Source organism: Strigops habroptila, chromosome 3 (genome assembly GCF_004027225.2).
Source record: "Strigops habroptila isolate Jane chromosome 3, bStrHab1.2.pri, whole genome shotgun sequence".
In the NCBI taxonomy this organism is placed as follows: domain Eukaryota; kingdom Metazoa; phylum Chordata; class Aves; order Psittaciformes; family Psittacidae; genus Strigops; species Strigops habroptila.
The window spans coordinates 13043771-13061033 of record NC_044279.2 but is presented as its reverse complement, the minus strand read 5'-3'; the positions used below and the strand labels follow the sequence as shown (position 1 = coordinate 13061033).

The 17263-nt window shown below is 44.4% G+C and overlaps 2 protein-coding genes across 13 annotated transcripts in view; one reads left to right on the top strand and one right to left on the bottom strand.

The window, feature by feature from the left end:
- CCDC146 (coiled-coil domain containing 146) overlaps positions 1-8222 on the top strand; it is a 70852-nt gene extending 62630 nt beyond the window's left edge. For 5 of the 6 annotated variants that reach the window (XM_030480936.1, XM_030480938.1, XM_030480937.1 and 2 more), the window contains 4 exons: positions 3250-3378; positions 4826-4963; positions 6284-6532; positions 7684-8222. In XM_030480936.1, the coding sequence (XP_030336796.1) occupies positions 3250-3378; positions 4826-4963; positions 6284-6532; positions 7684-7887 (720 nt within the window). In that variant the 3' untranslated portion in view covers positions 7888-8222. The remainder of the gene's footprint in view (positions 1-3249; positions 3379-4825; positions 4964-6283; positions 6533-7683) is intronic. The other variant, XM_030480933.1, reaches the window with a different exon arrangement.
- Positions 8144-17263, bottom strand: part of GSAP (gamma-secretase activating protein) — a 47606-nt gene continuing 38486 nt past the window's right edge. For 5 of the 7 annotated variants that reach the window (XM_030480939.1, XM_030480940.1, XM_030480941.1 and 2 more), the window contains 7 exons: positions 15915-15985; positions 15252-15346; positions 13976-14095; positions 12908-12969; positions 10864-10968; positions 10632-10725; positions 8144-9629 (listed from right to left, as the gene is read on the bottom strand). In XM_030480939.1, the coding sequence (XP_030336799.1) occupies positions 9529-9629; positions 10632-10725; positions 10864-10968; positions 12908-12969; positions 13976-14095; positions 15252-15346; positions 15915-15985 (648 nt within the window). In that variant the 3' untranslated portion in view covers positions 8144-9528. Of the gene's footprint in view, positions 9630-10631; positions 10726-10863; positions 11027-12907; positions 12970-13975; positions 14096-15251; positions 15347-15914; positions 15986-17263 lie in introns of all 7 variants that reach the window. The other 2 variants (XR_003990752.1, XR_003990753.1) reach the window with 2 other exon arrangements.

Genomic DNA, 17263 nt, shown 5'->3' with positions numbered 1-17263 from the left:
AGGGTATCTGATCAGTTGACCTTGATTCTGCATTTGTACAGGCAGTTTTTCCTGCCTACAAGTGGTGCCTTGCATTTGTTATTTAATATTATCTCTTTTGCTCAGACATTTCTTCAGATAAGTTGGAATTTGAATCTTGTCCTCCAAAACATATTTGCAGCCTCTCTGAGCTTAAACTCATTCTACTGAACTCTTAAAATATGAGGGAGGTACTGACTGAGTACTTATCTTGTATTTTTATCAAGCACCCATTTCCTCAGCTTGTTTATGAGAATGTCAGATGAAATCATATCAAAGCTGTGTAAAATCAAGACATATGAGACCCACTATTTGTTGTCCGCATACCTGTAAATTATCATAGTAGGGAACTGCTCAGGTCTGACATGACCCCGCACACTTGTGCTCTCTGATGTCCCTTCTTCTTTTCTAGCTGCATCCAAATAAAGTTTAATTATTTGTTCCAGATTTATTCTTCAGAAAGTGAAGATAACTATAGTTCCAGAGCTCCTTTCACCCTCATTTTTATAAAATTGGTATAATATTTGCCCTTTTCTAGTGCTCAATGTACTTCACCTACCTTCTCTGCGATCTCCAAAATCTCCACGTCTTCAGACCCATCCCTTTATCCAGGCATCTGTTCCCTCTTGTCTGTTCATCCTTCAACCATTCCTCCCAACTGATTACAATCAAATGTAGAAAAGCCCCTCTGGTGGAGCCTTTTCTTATCCCCTGTATCAAATCCACTCCAAGAAAGAAGGGATTTTTTTGTGTGGTTTGAGGCTTAGAATAAAGCCTTGTGCAAAGAAAACACTACAAATTAGGAGAATATAAAGAAAGATGCCTATAGTCACATAAGCAGGCACAGATAGCATGGTTATCTCTAAACGTGCTTTGTTTTCCATACTTTGGGATTAGCCTGCATTAAATCACTTCCAACTCATATTGCTTTTAAATGTAAGCCTAGTATTTAACATGAAGCTGTCCGTGGATTTTTTTTCCATTTTGGACAGTGTTTTTGCTGCCATATTCCTTCTGCTCTAAACTAGCTATTCAGTCCTGCAATATTTTACTTGGTGAGCTGTCCCTAACCTCATTAGGGCACCACTGCCTCCACAAGGCATTTTCACCTGAGCTAGTGGTTGAGAAATCTGGCCCCAGCTAGCAAATATCACTGGAAGTACAGCTGCGTCCTCTTATTTGTGCTGGTCCTGCTTTTACATTCTCCTCCTGCTTGTATTCTTTGGCTTGAGTTTTACTTGTTTAGAATTAAATCTTTCAGTACCTAGTTACACACTGAACCATGGTTTGCCAAGGACATTGTTCATTACAGTCAATTAAGGTCTTTACTTCGCCTGTTCTTAGACCAAGTGTAAAAGAAAGAGCTATGTGACCCTTCTTTTTACCAGAAAAAGTACTATTTCAGAGAAGTGCTCTGGTAATGGTCCATTACCACCTGCGAAGATTTGTCAGCTTCCCCTTTTCCAGTGAAACATGACTTGCAAACTTCCAGGGAACAAACCTCATCCCAGTAGCAACATCTAAACATTGATTTTATATTTTTGGTGGCTGTTCCTAACCTTGAGAGCCAGTGACCACGTATTTCCTTAATATATTATGTGATGGTTAGAATTCCTAGCAACGTACCTGGGTTGTGTTTTGTCAGTGCCAATAGATCATGGCTGCAGTGACAACGCACTGACAGATGGCCAGGTGCATGTCAAAGCACAAAACCCCACCACTGTTTTGCAAGTCCAAACATGAAGAAATGTTCCCAGTTGCTCCTTCAGAAAGTATTTATGCGAAGCATGGATGTCCATCTGGTGTGTTCTGGGAAGCGGTATTCCATAGGAAGGTCTCACATCAGTGAGGTCAGGGAACACCTGCCTCTGTGGGTCCCAGGAGTGACATATTGCTCAGTGTCACGAGTCACGTCAGGACATGTGCCTGGGAACTTTAACACAGAAAGCTTGGATGCCTGCAGGGATGAGACTGTTAGTGCTAACCAGTGGGGAAGCAGGACTTTCAGGTTTAACTTGCAACCTGTCAGGCACTTGCATCCTTCCTACATCCCTGAATTGATCTTGTGGGTCCAACATAAGATTATAGGGAATAAAGGAAGACACCCCATCCTAAAAGTCTGGTATATTCCTGAGGATAAAAACGTAGTCTGAGGACAGAGAAGGTGGGACTCAACTTCTGGCAGACATCAGGGTCTTCCTCTGTCCTGCAACTGTCAAAATGGAGTTCCCTTTAAAAGAAAAGTGATTAAAAATGGCTCATGATCTTCTGTGTTACCCTTCCTCACTCCCAGTACAAGGAAACCTTGTCTGTAAAGCCTGTGGGTCAAGCTTCAGGGGTGAGGTAGATGGGGACAAGCTCTCACTGTGAGTCTTGGTGCAGCCCCGTGCAACCACGTTTACCACTGGAGGCACCAGCTGGGCTGGGCTGCAGAGACCCAGGCAGGGGGAAGGAAGCGGTGCCAGCGCAGGCTCCCGCCATTCCCAGCACTCCTCTCCCTCCTCAGGACCAAGCTGGAGCTGTGGTAGGTCTCAGCTGGCTGCTCAGCCCCAGTGGCTGGGCTCTGTCCCCTGCCTCCAGACAGCAGCCCTGAGCCCACTCCGCGGCAGCTCGGGACAAACCACCAGGCAGGGGCCAAGGAAGGGGTCACTGCCTGGGACAGCCTTTTTCTGGCTTCCCAAACACATTTGGAAGGTGAAAATCATCTTCAGGGCTCTTGTCGTGATTCCTGGTGGCTCAGAGAAGAAGCCTCTTCTATGTGGCTGAATTATTAACACACAGTTTAAGGTGGCTGTGTTGCACGTGGAGGAGGAGTCAAGGGAACAAGTATTCAAGACCCTGGTTAATGGTTTAAATCATTAGTAAGATGAAGCTGCTTCGTATTTGTGCATTATAGGGATGACCTTCTGTGACACAATCTACTGCTTTTCAAACTCCCATTCATGAGCAGTAGGACAGGAGAAGGATGTCTGTCCACTGCCGGTTCTGCAGAGAAGTGTTCCCAATATTTGACCAGTATCATTTTGCTTAGACCTATACTCCCCCAAAGCATCCAAAGCCACAGTCTTAGTTCCAAGACTAGGTGTTGGTAGAGCAGCCATCAGGGTCCCTTTGGTGTGGTTAGCCGGGTGTGCCAGACACGCTGAGACCTTCCATCTCTGGTCATGAAGTAGTGACAGGGCTTTTGGCTTCTTGTCTGTCAAACTAACTGCTATGGGTTTTCATTTCTAGCATTCTCAGTGCAAGGACAGGATTAAAGAGATGGAGGAAATCTTTGCTGACCCCACAAATGAGAGCAGAAAGCGAGACTTGGGAGGAAAGGACCCATCTCCACCTGAGCTCCTAAAAAAGATTGAGCAGGTAACATTACTTCTCACATCCCAAACTATCCCACTGTGATTGATCTCTTTTAGAAAAAGCAATTGGTATCTTTCATTTTTAAAATAAACTTTCTGTAAGAGGAATAATTATAGGTAAGAATAATTATGATTGGCTAATGGGAACTCCAGTCCAGCATCTGCTTTTCAGGACAACTGGAAGCAGGACATTTTGCCTTCTTCCAGCAGGGACTGGAGGGGGGATGTCTGTGTGGTATCTGCAGCTCTGCAGCATCCTCTGCCAGCCGGGCCGGTCAGAGCACTGGCACTGCTGACCCTCCCACTTCACAGAAAAGGCAGCAGAAGGAAATAAAAGCAGAGTAATTCTACTAGCCAGTTGCATTCTTCTCCAACTGGCTAGTAGCTGTTCCACCACTTTGTGCGGGCTGTGAGTCTGCAGCATAGAACCAAATCAATGTCCTTCTCAGGCTTCGGTTGCACCGCTGTGTTTCCATGCCCAGCTGCAGCACTGCCAGCGTCTGCTGGGAGAGGCTTCAAAATGATGCATCGACTTCAACGGGAACGACAGCTTCAGGGCCCCTCCTCCATGGCATATGGGGGAAAGGCAAAGCAATGGAATGAGCAACCATGATATTTCTTTAGATATTTCTGCCTGTCCCATTTTTAGGGGCACAGAACACCCCCCACTGCATTTAGTGCTCAGGGGGCTGTGGAGGTCTGAGGGTAACAGCAAGCTGGGAGCAGTGCACAGCTCAGTCCTCCTTTTGAAACTCCATTTGTAAGGATTTACCGCATCACCTCTGCTTGAATTACTTGAGCTTTTTGCTTTACTGTCCCATGCTCCTTGACAGGAGAGAGCTTCACATAGCCAGGCAGGCTACAAACACAGCCTGCTATTACCAAGCTGCACATTAAAATACAGAGTTCCTGGGAACTGTGAGAAAAGTTCAAATGTTCTCTTTCGACCTCCTTGTAATTTTAAAGTCCTTTCAGTTGCATGGTACTTACTTTCTACTTCTTAAGTAGAAAAATGGTACTTTTCTACTTCTTAGTCTTTGGAGCCTACACTTACTTTCTACTAGCAGCAGGAAGGACAAGGTATTTAAAGCAAGAGCTGAAACCACCTCATTATGGTGTGACTCAAGGAACTGGAAGATTAAAAAAATATATATATCACTAGGAAAAAAAGCATTGCTTGCAAGAAAATCACAGCAAGGCTGTAACAATGCTGCTGTAACCCCCTGTCTCCCAAGAGGGCCTGGTCTGGTAGTGAAGACTGTACAACTGACAGTAACCAGCTTGGGGTGATAGTTGGCAGAGAGGATAAAAATTTTGGAGAAAGCTGGTGGCGAAGTGATGACTTATGGCTGATCACCAGGATTATTCCAGCAGCTCTTAAAGCAATCACACCTTGTGCTGCACCTTCCCCTCTTGTTTACCTTCACCCTGCATCCTCCTTCCCGCTGCAGCTAGAGATAGAGCTGGTGCAGAAGGAAGAGAAGTTGTTGGAGACAGATCTTCTCTACGAGCACCTTTCCCGGCTGCTGAGCAGAGCCCATGCCGCAGCAGCAGACGGGAAGCAGGACACGCTGCTGATAGCTAAGAGGGTAAGAAGGGCACTGCGCGCCCCGTGTGCCGGCCTACACTAAATGGAGCAGTATCTGGGCAAGAGGTAAGATGACTCACTTGTGAGTTACAAAAGCAGCTGGAAATAGACAGGCAAATCATGTTAGTCTTCAGGAATTACAGATGTTCAGCAGTGACGGTAATACAGACATACCCAAATCATTAGGTGAGTGTACTTGCTTTTTGAAAGCCACACCATCAGTAGCACCTTTCACCAAGATACGGGATTAGTTCTTTCTCAGGTAATGTCCTCCTTTTGCACGTGCACTTAACAGCCTTGCCACAGCAAACACATCAAAGCTAAAAAGAAATAACCAGGTGAATCCTACTCCAACATACAAAAAGAAAAACTTAGTATCTGGCTCAAGGTTTTTTTGTTATTTAGGTAGGGAGAACCACACAGGAAAGAAATCTCATTTTCAATAGTTACTTTTATATAATTACATCTATTTCATTTTAACTGCCTGCAATACTGGTTGGGGAACAGCAAAATAATCCTCTTCACCTCACCTCCTTATTGAAAAAGCTGAAAAAAGAGTAGAGCTGAGTGAAAGACAGAAGAAAATGCTGAGGGATTCATGTAAAACAAGGCCAAGGTTGATTTTTTTTCCCTTAGGTGTTAAGTTTGGGACTCAGAAAGGCACAAAACACAACTCCATCATAAAGCTTTAATTTTCCAGAGAAACAACTTGGCGGTTATTTGGGTTTGTGAAATCATGGCCATGGGCTAATAAACGACCGTAAAACCAGCAGCATGCCGGAAGTTAGATTCAAAAGTGCTCTGACTCTCCCAATTCCCTGTTAGTCACTTAAAAAAAAAAGTATGTTTCCCTGGGAGGGAGAGGGGGGTGTTGTTTAAATCCTGTTCAGTCAGACTCAGGGGTTCCTGTCCCATTCCTGGTCTGTTCATTCCCCTGCCAAGGAAAACTTCCCTGCTGTGTCCACATTATCACTCAATTAGGATCAGGCTTATTGTACCCTTATTACAAAGTTAATTGTGCATAAACTCAATGAGCATCAGCGTACCAGGCCTCTGAGGGCTCAGCTGGAAGGGGCAGGAGGTAATTACACACTTGCTTCTCTGTATCTCGCAGTGCAGTCAATGCTGCCAGTTGCCGTGGTTCCAGGTGCACACAGAAACACACGACCTGTTGCATTAAGTCATTTTCAACATTGGAGCTGTTTTCTAAAACCTTGTCTGGTTGGACTTGTTTTCACATACCTAACACTTACCTAAGCGTCCTGCCCAGCAACTGTCTGAAGGGAAGCCCTTAAGAAAATGCAATTGTTATGTATTGCAGACAACTGACATGAAGAAGATGATAAAGGTCAGAACCCAGAAGATGATGGCTCTTGTTGCAGAGTTATCCATGCAGCAAGCCCTTGCCATTAAACTCCAGCAGGAAGTGAGAGACAAGGAACAACTTTTGATGATCGTTTCATCAAGGATAGATCAAGGCCTTCCCCCTCCTGAAGAAATAGAGAACGAATGTTTGAAGATACTACGCAACGAGAAGATGCAAAAAGAAGCAGCTGAAGCCAGAGCTAAAGTAAGTTTTTGCCACATGTTGCAATTAAATCTTCAGTTCTCTTTTCACTGCTCTAGATTGTTTTTTGGAAAGAGCTCACTGCATAGCTGGTTGCTGCCAAACACAGAGCTCCTGGACTCTGTGGAGATGATGGCATGAGCAGAGATAACTACAGAAGTGGTATACTGTGGGGTTTACCTGCAGTCTGGCAACACCACTTACAACTGGCCAACGAATCTAAGGGAGAGAATACACTAAAATGAAAACTTACCTTCAATTACTAAAGTAATTTGTGTGATCCTGTTTGGAGCTGAAGGGTGAGTCCTGTGTTCCATTTGATTTCAAGGTAAAGCTGCAAAAGGTGGGTGTGGGGTTCAGGAAAAACAAATTTAGTGTCTTCCACACACCAGATGCAGCGAATGCCAGATGAGAAGTAGCAAGAAATCAGGCTGCTGGGCAGGAGACTGAGGGGAGGCAGGGCAGCGGAGCAAACAGTGCTTCAAATTGTACCCTGCTGGATACTTTCCCCCTGTAGTTGAGACCATCAGTGGTCCCAGAGGGAGCAGTATAAAGGTGAGATATGCGTACAGAGGGAACTTGTGCTGATGGGAAATTAGCTTTGCTGTATGACTACTTTAGTTGACCACTGCAAGGGACCTGAAAGGTGCACAAAGCTGGGAGAGAAATACACTGTGCATAAACTTACTAGAACTTGAACTCACACAGAAGTGTTGCAGTAAAACTGGGTTTAGGATAAGAAACTTCTCTGTTATTAACACTTCTCATGCTATGACTAAGTTTCCTTTCAGTTCTGTGGGTACAGCAGTAACTGTAGGCAGGTATGTCGGTGTAAATAAAGCCATGTTTTGAAGCATCAGAACTATTACCTTATTCCCAAGATGTTCTGTGCGCACTTACTATAAGTTTTAAAAGTTCATCTATCTTATCTGTTTTCTTCACAAATAACAAAAGCATTACAGGCTCAAACTGCTTAGTATTTGAAAGGACAAACTCACATCTACGTGGCCAATGACTCATGCTTTCCTTTTAATTCCCCTCTGGGCATCCTGGTTTGCTAAGGACTAGACTAGGCGCCTCCTTTGCGAGGCACCAGGAGGGCACCGCAGTGTAAAGCACACAACCCCCTTGTGATCAATCCGTTTGTTCCACAGCGCGCTGCAGAAGAGGAACAAGCTGCAGCACCCGGCTACATGCGCACGACAGCCGAGCCACGGCCCACCGCCTATATCCCCAATGACGAGCACAGCCTCCCGCTGCCGCGGCCCTACGGTGCTCTGGCCCCCTTCAAACCAACAGAACCTGGGGCAAACATGAGGCATTTCAGGAAACCCGTGGTAAAGCCAATTGAAGTCTGAACAGGCGGCACCGAAGGCAGGAGAGGCCATCGCCTGCTGCTGAATCTCAAGGGTCAACAGCATTTACACTACACTGAAGGCATGTCTGTTAGCATTCAGCCAAATTCCATACTGAAAACAAAGTAGCTGTTAATGCCAGAAGCACTGGAATAGTCAGTGATCCCAGCTCCCTTCTCCTGGTTAGGAGGAGCCCGGTATCCCAAACGCAGTGCAGTATTTTACAATGTTAAGAAAAACAAGTGATCGTCACACTATGTTTATTTTTTCCAGGTGAAGTTTTATTGCATTTGATGATATTTTCTAATACATTTCATTAAAAAGAAAATGCTAGAAAATCTTCTCGTGTTATTCCTGTGATACAAAGTCCCCACCGCTTACACAAACACACCAGCACAGCTTTCTGCAGCCTGGGACTGGACTTTACACTGGCCAGACGAATTTTAGTTGTACTGAGGAAAATATTCCTTCCCTCTGTGGAGTTCCTGGGAAGGCTAAAACTATTGCTCCACTGATGGTAACGACAAGGGAATGACCATGAACTTCTGAGTCACTCCTGAGAACAGGACCTTTTGATTTCATTGGTAAGGAACAGGAAGCACCAGTGAAAACTCCTCAGAGAGAGCACCAGAGGTTGTTCCTGAAAACCTCCAACATCTATGAACTTGGCAATGAGTTTCATTAGTTTAATTGTCTGAAGCTTTGATAAAGTTGTTTTTCAATCCAATGGAGACTGCAGAAATCCTGTATGTCAGAACTTAAAACTTTCTCTGCATAGCAAACCACTATTACTGTTGTAAATTAATGTCACAGTTCAGAACTTAAACCAACACCAACCAACCAAGCAACACTGGACTTTTGTACAAATAACAGCTGAAAATGAAGGAAAGGCAACCTCCATAATTTCCTTCTGAAGCTGAGGTTTGCACTGTAGCATGAAAGTTGTATGGAAAAAAATAAGTAAAACTTCATCCAAGCTACTGTTAAGATAAATTTCTACAGAACTTTCTTATCCTGTCTTGCTTACAATATATTACACACATCTTAACAAACAAACAACAGAACCATGCCTCGTGCTCTTTAAGGAGATTATATTTTGTGCTAATTATGAAACTGAATACACTAGAACCCAACTCCAAAGGCAGCAGTACCGTGAGGTAACACGTGGCCAGCACAAGGCTCGAACACGTCATTACTGATGCATTATATACAAGAACTGATTCGTTTGTTATTCTTACCTGCTTCACACAATCACACCACGAAATACTTTTATTAATCTAAATGAGTAAATATTACTGGCCTCGTTACAGCACAATACCACTGGACTACCTTTTCCAGGATTGTCTAGCTGCTAAAATAACTGACACCGATACCAATTTTCACCGCATGTTTTGATACTCGCTGTAGCTCCACTTATTTGATCACTTCAAAACGAAACCACAGACACCTTTCAAACCTGCGGTTGTGTCAGATGCATTTCTGTAAGATGTATCTCAAAGTCAGTAATTTCACTGTTAATACGTTGGACCAAACACTGCTTTAAGCAGCTTATGTCTGTAATGGTGGCTTCCCAAAGCTGCAGATGACCTGGGAGTACTTCTGATGAGAACCACAGCTAGGCAGCCTTCTCCAGGAGAGGTGACTTCAGGAATATTTGAGGCCCAAAAGCGTCATGGTGTGTTTCAGTGCCGTTTCCTCAACAAATCTCACATGAATGTGCTCTGGTTTCTCATGTGGCTGCACACCTACAGAAACATCATGAGCCAGTATTTACACTATCGTAAGTGCTGTCGCACGCTCAGCTGTGCAGATGTTGTAAACATCTTCATCTACAATACCAAAAGATGAGGTAATAGGTGGAACTGTGCTCTCATTTACACAGAACACCTACAGCTTTCAGCAAGCTGTTTGGATGCTCACCCATGGCAAAAACTTTCCTATCAGTGGGGTTAAGTAAACGATAGTCCATACGGAGCAAAGCCAGACCCCCTCTGGGGCCGCCAGCATTTCCACACTGATTCTACACTGGATATCCAAAAGATTTAAGCACAGTGGCCATGTTGGCGCTAGCACATAACAGGGACCAGGGCAAATTCCCATATACTTCCATCTCTTTTTACTCCTCAAAGAGAAATACATCCATACCTGGACAACCTTGGTTTACTCAGATCCTTATCCTGACTTTATTTTGTCAGTACAGGCACAGCCAGTAATGCCAAACAGTCCAGTGTTCCCTTAACACATTTTTCAGTAGAATTCAAAGTCTTCAGATGCTGATGTTCACTGTCTGAAACAAGTGCTCTAACCAGCTGTATTTCACAAACAGGAACAGCTTTGAGATGAGAATGTTACTTCAGAGCACCTCCAAATCTAGTGATGTGGGTGCTCTTTTCTGAGGTGGCAGATCTGATCAGGGCTGCCTCTTAGCCACCACACTGCCTAAATAAGGAACAAGCCCTTCTCCCCATCTGAACACAGAATAACAGCTGCCACCATGCTGTACATGAACCACGATTCACGACGTGTGTTCTCAAAAATGCATGTTTGCCAACTGGATCCAACACAGAGAGGACGTGCAGTGAAGCAGCCCCCTGACAATTCCCATCGGCAGAAAGACAACCAAACCTACATGTTCGGACATCGCTGCAGTTGTAGAACTCTGTTATGTCCATACAGTCAGGGTACTGCCAAGTGTGACCATCAAAAGTAACAATTACTGGTCTTCCAAAGCACAGAATTAACGTTACCTTGATTCTCTATCTCTGCCAACACACTGGTCAGGTAGTTAAGCGGCAAAAACTCTACAGGGACCGAGAGCCTCTCAGGGACAGGCCTGCTACACTGTAAGGGAGAATATCACAGGTTAGTTCAGAGTCGCACAGCGCCAAGTCCCAGTGTTACCTCGAGTGTATTATAGCTCACAGAAAGGTCAGGAACCCCAACACTGTCAAAGCATAGGATTAAAGAATGTGCTCTCACCTGCCTGTTCCCCAGCTTCTCGAGCAAGAGCTTCACGTATTTCCGTGCCATTAAATTAGCGTTTATTGGATGATCCCAAACCTGTCGGACCTTCTGACCAAGAGCCTAGCAAGCAAAAAACAAACCCCCAAACCTGAGAACATAAACACAGGACAGGGGAAACCTGGGAGAGAGAAAAGGGAGGAAAAACCTGAAACAAAATACAGGCTGTAACACAAATGCTTTGCTTTCAGACACTGATGACAGAAGCTGAGATGTCACTTTTAGCTATGGAGCTTTTCTTTCATTAGCAGTAACTGAGAGGTTACAACATGCTCCCAAGATGTGGGAAACAATCCAAACCTTGCTACTCAGTACCCAGGGAGCTACACAGTAGGTTTCTACCAACTGGTGTGTGCCATTACCTCTGTCCCACTTTGCATGTGTACTTAAACATTAATGGATGCTTAAAATGACTGCTTATCCTTTACTGTGAGTCTCTGGTTTAGATCCAGTCTTCTCCCAAAGAACACCACTGATGCCCCATTCCTCAGTGCTCGTTCAGAACAGGGCTTCTCAGGCTCAGCCTAAGGAATGCTACAAAAGCAGAATGCCATCAAGAATAGATACTAGGAACATAGTTTGCATCCCATTATTTAGGACCTCATCCAGGGAATGGATAACATTGATTCCCGTTCACTAAGGCAAGAGATTCAAATCCAGATGTCTCAAAGCTTCTAATCCTAACCAATAAGCAAATATGAACACACTGTGAAATAAGCTCCACCTTCTGTGGTTTTCCCTATCTAGACCTTTTTTTCCCCCTATTACTTTCAGTTGTATTGCAATACAGAACTACTGGAAGAGTTCATGTACAGTTTCAATGGTGCTTAAATACTTGCTTCTGATGCCACTGAAGTCATCTACTGAATGTTGCTTGCTCAAAATAGTCCAAGTCACCCCAAAGTGTCCTTTCTGCCAAACAAACTATCCTCTGCATTTTTTCCCAAAGCTGTAAATAGATACAATAGGGCACTGAGCCCACTGTGCATATGTAACTAGCAGTACATGTGCCCTACAGCGCTCACAGCTCAGCCCTTGGCAGCAGAGTACGGATGGAACGGTGCTCCCGGCCCACCAGGCCTGGGGCCGGCAGCTCAGAGAGGCCCTGCGCTGACCCCAGCTCACCAACCCCTGCCCAAAACAAGACACAGAGGACAAGGAACCTCCTGTGGAGTTCTCCTTCCCCACCCCTTCTCAAAACTGCTGCCGAATAAAGAAGCCCTTGTTAGAGGAAAACCAAAGCAGCACTTCTGCCCATTTGAACCATATGAACAGCCCATAACAAGCAAACAATAAGTAACTTATGCTGATAAAAGCCTGTTCTACTGCAAGGCTCTCCCCAAGGGGGGAATCCCTGGTCTTCCTCTGCTCACTGGCATGTTGTGCCTCCTCTGCAGCACTGTGGTGTGCACTGGGAGCAAAAGGGGAAAAGGAGAAGTCAGTTTTCCATTCTGTTGGAACTTTTAATGGAGCACCAGTCGTTAGTTCCGAGTCACCTCAGCACTGAGTGAGGTGGGAGATTTCATAGAGGGGGAGATGCTGTAATTCAATCCCTGCCACAGTACTGTGGTGCAATCTGATTTTACAGCTTTTACTGTACCAGCTTTTGAACATATTTGATTAAACGTATAAAACCAAATGCTGAGGTCATGAGTGAGAAAGGCATTTGCAGATGCTAAAAAGCACACACAAACCCCCTCATAAATACTCTTTAAACCCCATTAACCCCCTATTGCTTTACGCAGATGAGTACTCTGCAAAGCAGTGTCAGTCTTGTCTGACTCCTGCAGGGTACCAGAGACACTGTAAAACACTATGGACAAATGTGCAGTGTAAGTTACCAGGGTACCCTGCAGGTCACGAGCAGCAGATGGAGGTTCAGGTTATACCTGTGCCCTGGTTGAAGCACAGCTGAGCCTTCCATCAGCTTGATCCTATGCACAAGGAGGAGCTGCCTATCAGCTCCAAAATCCAAGGAACAACATCCAAAGTCATTAGTTACCTCGGGAAGCCTCATGACAATACTGAACTTCAGCTTTTCATTCTTCTCAGTGTCGTCCAGGTCTACAAGACAAACACAAACCAAAACCCCACATAACTAAAACTTTCAACTTTCAGTGAACACGTTCTGAAAACACCTCTGCAATGGAATGAAAATGTTCATTTTAAATAAGGGCTATGAGGAGTGTTAGTCATGTTTATACCATCTATATAAAGATCTTTCTGTATATTTGTACGTAACTTCACCCTTAATGTAACAATTTATACAGTAATTCCAATGTGTTCTGACTATGTAGAACTCCCCATATTTATAGTGAATTTATCAAGACCATCACAGATTGAGAGAGCATATTGTGTGAATGTATTTTCTTGAACACTAGAGGAATAGCACATTACAAAGGAACATGGCTGCAACTGTGATGAAATGCATTACTGCTGGAGTATCTGTTCCTGTTCATGCTGCATCCTGGGAAACATGCTACAGTTCCCTCTTCCTCCCTTCTGATCTAGAAAAGGCAATTAGATCATAGAATCATAGAATAGTTTGGGTTGGAAGGGCTCTTTAAAGATCACCTAGTCCAACCTCCCTGCAATGAGCAGGGACACCTTCAACTGCTCCATAATCTTCCGTGGCACTGAGGTCAGACTGACGGGCCGTTCCCCTTGTTCCAAACATAATGAAATCAAAAGCTGAGGACTGGATAGCACACTAACCTCCTGACACGTAGGTGTGCACTTCCATAGAGTCACAGGAATCCCCCAACAAATTCTATGATGATCTTTTGTATTCACTTTCATAGAAGTCCCAAGTGGAAAAACTATAAACTGAAATTCTCTCCAAACAGGTATTTCTTTGTCTGCTATGGAACAGCTCAGTCGTATAGTCTGAGCTCTGATTTCCTCCTTTCAGCTGGGCAACACCATCAGCTACAGCCCTCACTGAAACAACACTCTGTGAGAGGAGCCAAGTCTCCTGGGTGGTGAATCCTGTGTCTGAGTTTGAATGGCTGAAGGGACATCACTGCAGTTAGCTGGCTGGGAACATGTGAACATGTGAAACTCACTGCACCTTTCAGCAATTTCCTGACACAGGTTTCTGTCAAATGCAAGACTCCGTTATCAATGTAGTGCAGGAGGGTGTGCAGAGGGAGACATCGAACACCGAGCCCCAAGTGCAGAGTGTGAAAACCTGTGAAAGAGAAACCAACTTGTTTGGTACAACAATACATATTTTTTCCTGAGTCTGTGTTAGAGACTGGCATTACTGTAGCTAAAGCCACCACTCCCCTTAACTTCTGACTGTGGCTAGTTGGTGAGGAAACCAGTTTATCAAAAGTCACGTAGTCTTACCTAGGCATCCTTTAAGTCCTGTCAAGTACAATCCTGCCAGAAAGAGGAAAGCCCAGGGGACTGAAAACAGTCATTACAGTCATGCACAGTCATTAAACATCTCCAGGCTGTTGCCTTATATCTGAATTGTTACTAATTTGTCTTTTATCTCCCTCTTTCCTCCTAATAAATCAAAACCTGAGGCCTCACCACTCTCAGTATGTGGCTGCCCCTGACACATTCCCAAACACAGTGTTCAGGCTTCAGTTTCTCATTTAACATCAGGCAGATGATGGTCTTGTCATCAGGTGACACCACTACACAGCAGCATTTGTGCCCACACAGTGCAAGTTTGAGGGACAACCTCAAACCACAAGCAGCTTCAAAGAGTGAACACAGATCAGGAAATACAAACTAGAAAGATTCAAGCTGAATCAGAAAGCATTAAGAAGCCTTTCCCTAAAAGAAATAAGCTCATGCTTTGAAAACACTCTAAGGGATTATAAGGAGCTCTAGGAAATGAAAGTTCTATGAAGATCAGCTCTTCCACCAGGGCTGGAGGTAATCCTTTCAAAGCATAAAACTGAAAAACATTATCAGGGCAACAGCATGAGGAAAACCACTCTCTTTTTGCCCCTGGATAGGATTTTCCCTTGCAGCCCTTGATACTATAGTCTAGTTGTCTAAGAAAAGTATATTCTTTTCTTCTACAAGGGAAGTCTAAACCTTCATTTTAAGCTGAGACTATGCCCAACCGTTCCACTGGAAGCTGAAAACAGAACTAAACCTTTATTTAGAGACAACCTTTCTTGTCGCTATTCATAGTAACTATGCAGTTTTCTTTCATTTCATTTGCATGTGTTTATGGAGGGTCTTCCCCTCTGTAACTGCTTTGAATAGATTTCAATACTGCCAAAGCTAAGTTGACACACGTGCTGCAACTAGTGCTCTTCTAGGAGGCATTCACAGCACTGCTCTCCTCACCTACCATTAAAACAGAAAAACACAGGACTTACCAGGAGGTAAAGGCAGGCACATGCCATTTGCAGCTTCCAGAATCCGACTCATGATGTGGAACACTGCAAACTCCCCTGCACTTCCTCTCTCATTGCTGTATTTAACAAAGCAGCAACATATTAGGAACCTGAGATGCCCACACTCTCCTGGAGATACTGTTATCTTGTTGTACTACAAGTGCACACATTTTGGGCGAGTTGCCATGGGATGCAATCTTGTCTGCTTAGGTGTCTGTCACCTAGCAGCACTAGCTGTTCAGTGTTGACACACACAGTCTCTGTGGTGTCTCCTTCCTCCTCCCCCCACTCCTACATATTTACACGTCTCAGCAGTAGCTGGTATCAACAGCAACAGATGATGTATTCTGAGTGCTGGTGTAAGTGACCTGACTTTTTCTGAGCATTTAATACCCCCTTCCCAGCTTCAGACCACTATGAACTCAGCAACTTTGAATTCCAGCTGTACAACTGCCTGTATGATTGATAGTACTGTTGACTTAGAGGGGGCCAGCAGGCTCATTACGAACAGTACAAGACAGTCATACTGACATTCACAGTAGGGTAAGCACTGACTGTTCAAGCAAGTAGTGTTGTTGAAGACCAAAACTATTACGCCCATATTTTAAAAGGCAGCCTGAAAATGTTAACAAATTACTTGCTCACAAGCAGAAGATGCAGGAATGAAGATGGTGTCTCCTCCAAACTTCTTTCATTATTTGATGCACCAGATTCAGCTGCAATGAAGAAGAGAAGACTGAATGTTTCTGTGTACAGCAGGTGCTTGGCCTTCACTCCACACAGCAGTTTATGTTCAAAACTTCCCATAAGACTCCCACCAAGACTCCAATATTTATCTTTGGGGCTTTTTTCCCTAGGGGCACGAAATGTAAAATTGATTAAAATTTGAATTGTAACTGAATTGCCCTATTCCAAAAGTTTAAAGTAAGTGCTTCCAGCTCATCAAAGCATTATGCAAGACATGCGGGATTTAATACATTGTGCTTCTTGGGGATCAACTTCTCAAAGATCTGTTTGCCATGAAAGCAAAACCAGCATGTCTCATTTGTCAAGGAAAGGTCTCAAGGGCCCACACAAAACTGGATGATGCTGAAGACAGCAAAATACTGAGTTTGGCGAGAGAAGTCTGCTGCAGGAATCACAGATCTATCCTGGCAAGAAGGAAAAATGAGACAAGCAAATACTTCTCTTCTACTGAGTCCCCTTCTGTCCTTAGTGAAGTAAAACAATCCCTCAGCCCACACTGTTGCTTCTTTGTGCTCCCAGCACAGGCTGTCATCACACAAAAGCCATAAGCCCTGTTCTCACTTGGGCCTTCTAAGCTTCTGCAGTTGAAAGAGAGAAACCACACATGAAAGTTGAACTAACTTCCTCCAGCCAGCCCCTCACTGTTGTCATGTGTAACCACTTCTGTATCTCAGTTACAGAACCAAGATGCTTCCTTTTATCTCTGGACCTCAAAGCGCAGTAATCAGTCGGTCCCAGGGAACTCTGAGGAAGCAAGTCTGACCCCTCTTTAGCAGAGAGGTGTCACGAGAAGTTACAAACCCCTTTTCCCACACCAAGATGGCCAGAATCCAGGAATCCTTTTTCCCCACTCTCTTCTCTCCTCATAGGCTCTGCCCCCTCCAACCTCTAACTTGTCACAGGCTCTAAGCAAGAGAGAAACAGGACACACAAGAAAGGTTCCTATGCAAAGGCAAGAACGGGAATACTGGTCTTCAGTTGCTCCTAGGTGTTCTCCACTGCACCTCGGCCAGAAAGCTCTACAAGGTAGCACCTTCTCCCTCCGCCACTTCATCCAGCCTTGTGCAGCTATCTGATGCAGAATAACCACTTAATACTTTCCATCTTCATATTTCCTGGATGCAGTGGAAAGCTCCAGTTTAATCTCTCTGGAGTATGGTAAGTTTTCCCCACTCATTTTCCAAGAAAGGAGTGATTTCCAGTTTTCAGAGAAGGGTCACAACAACCACACACGCTGCCGGAACGAC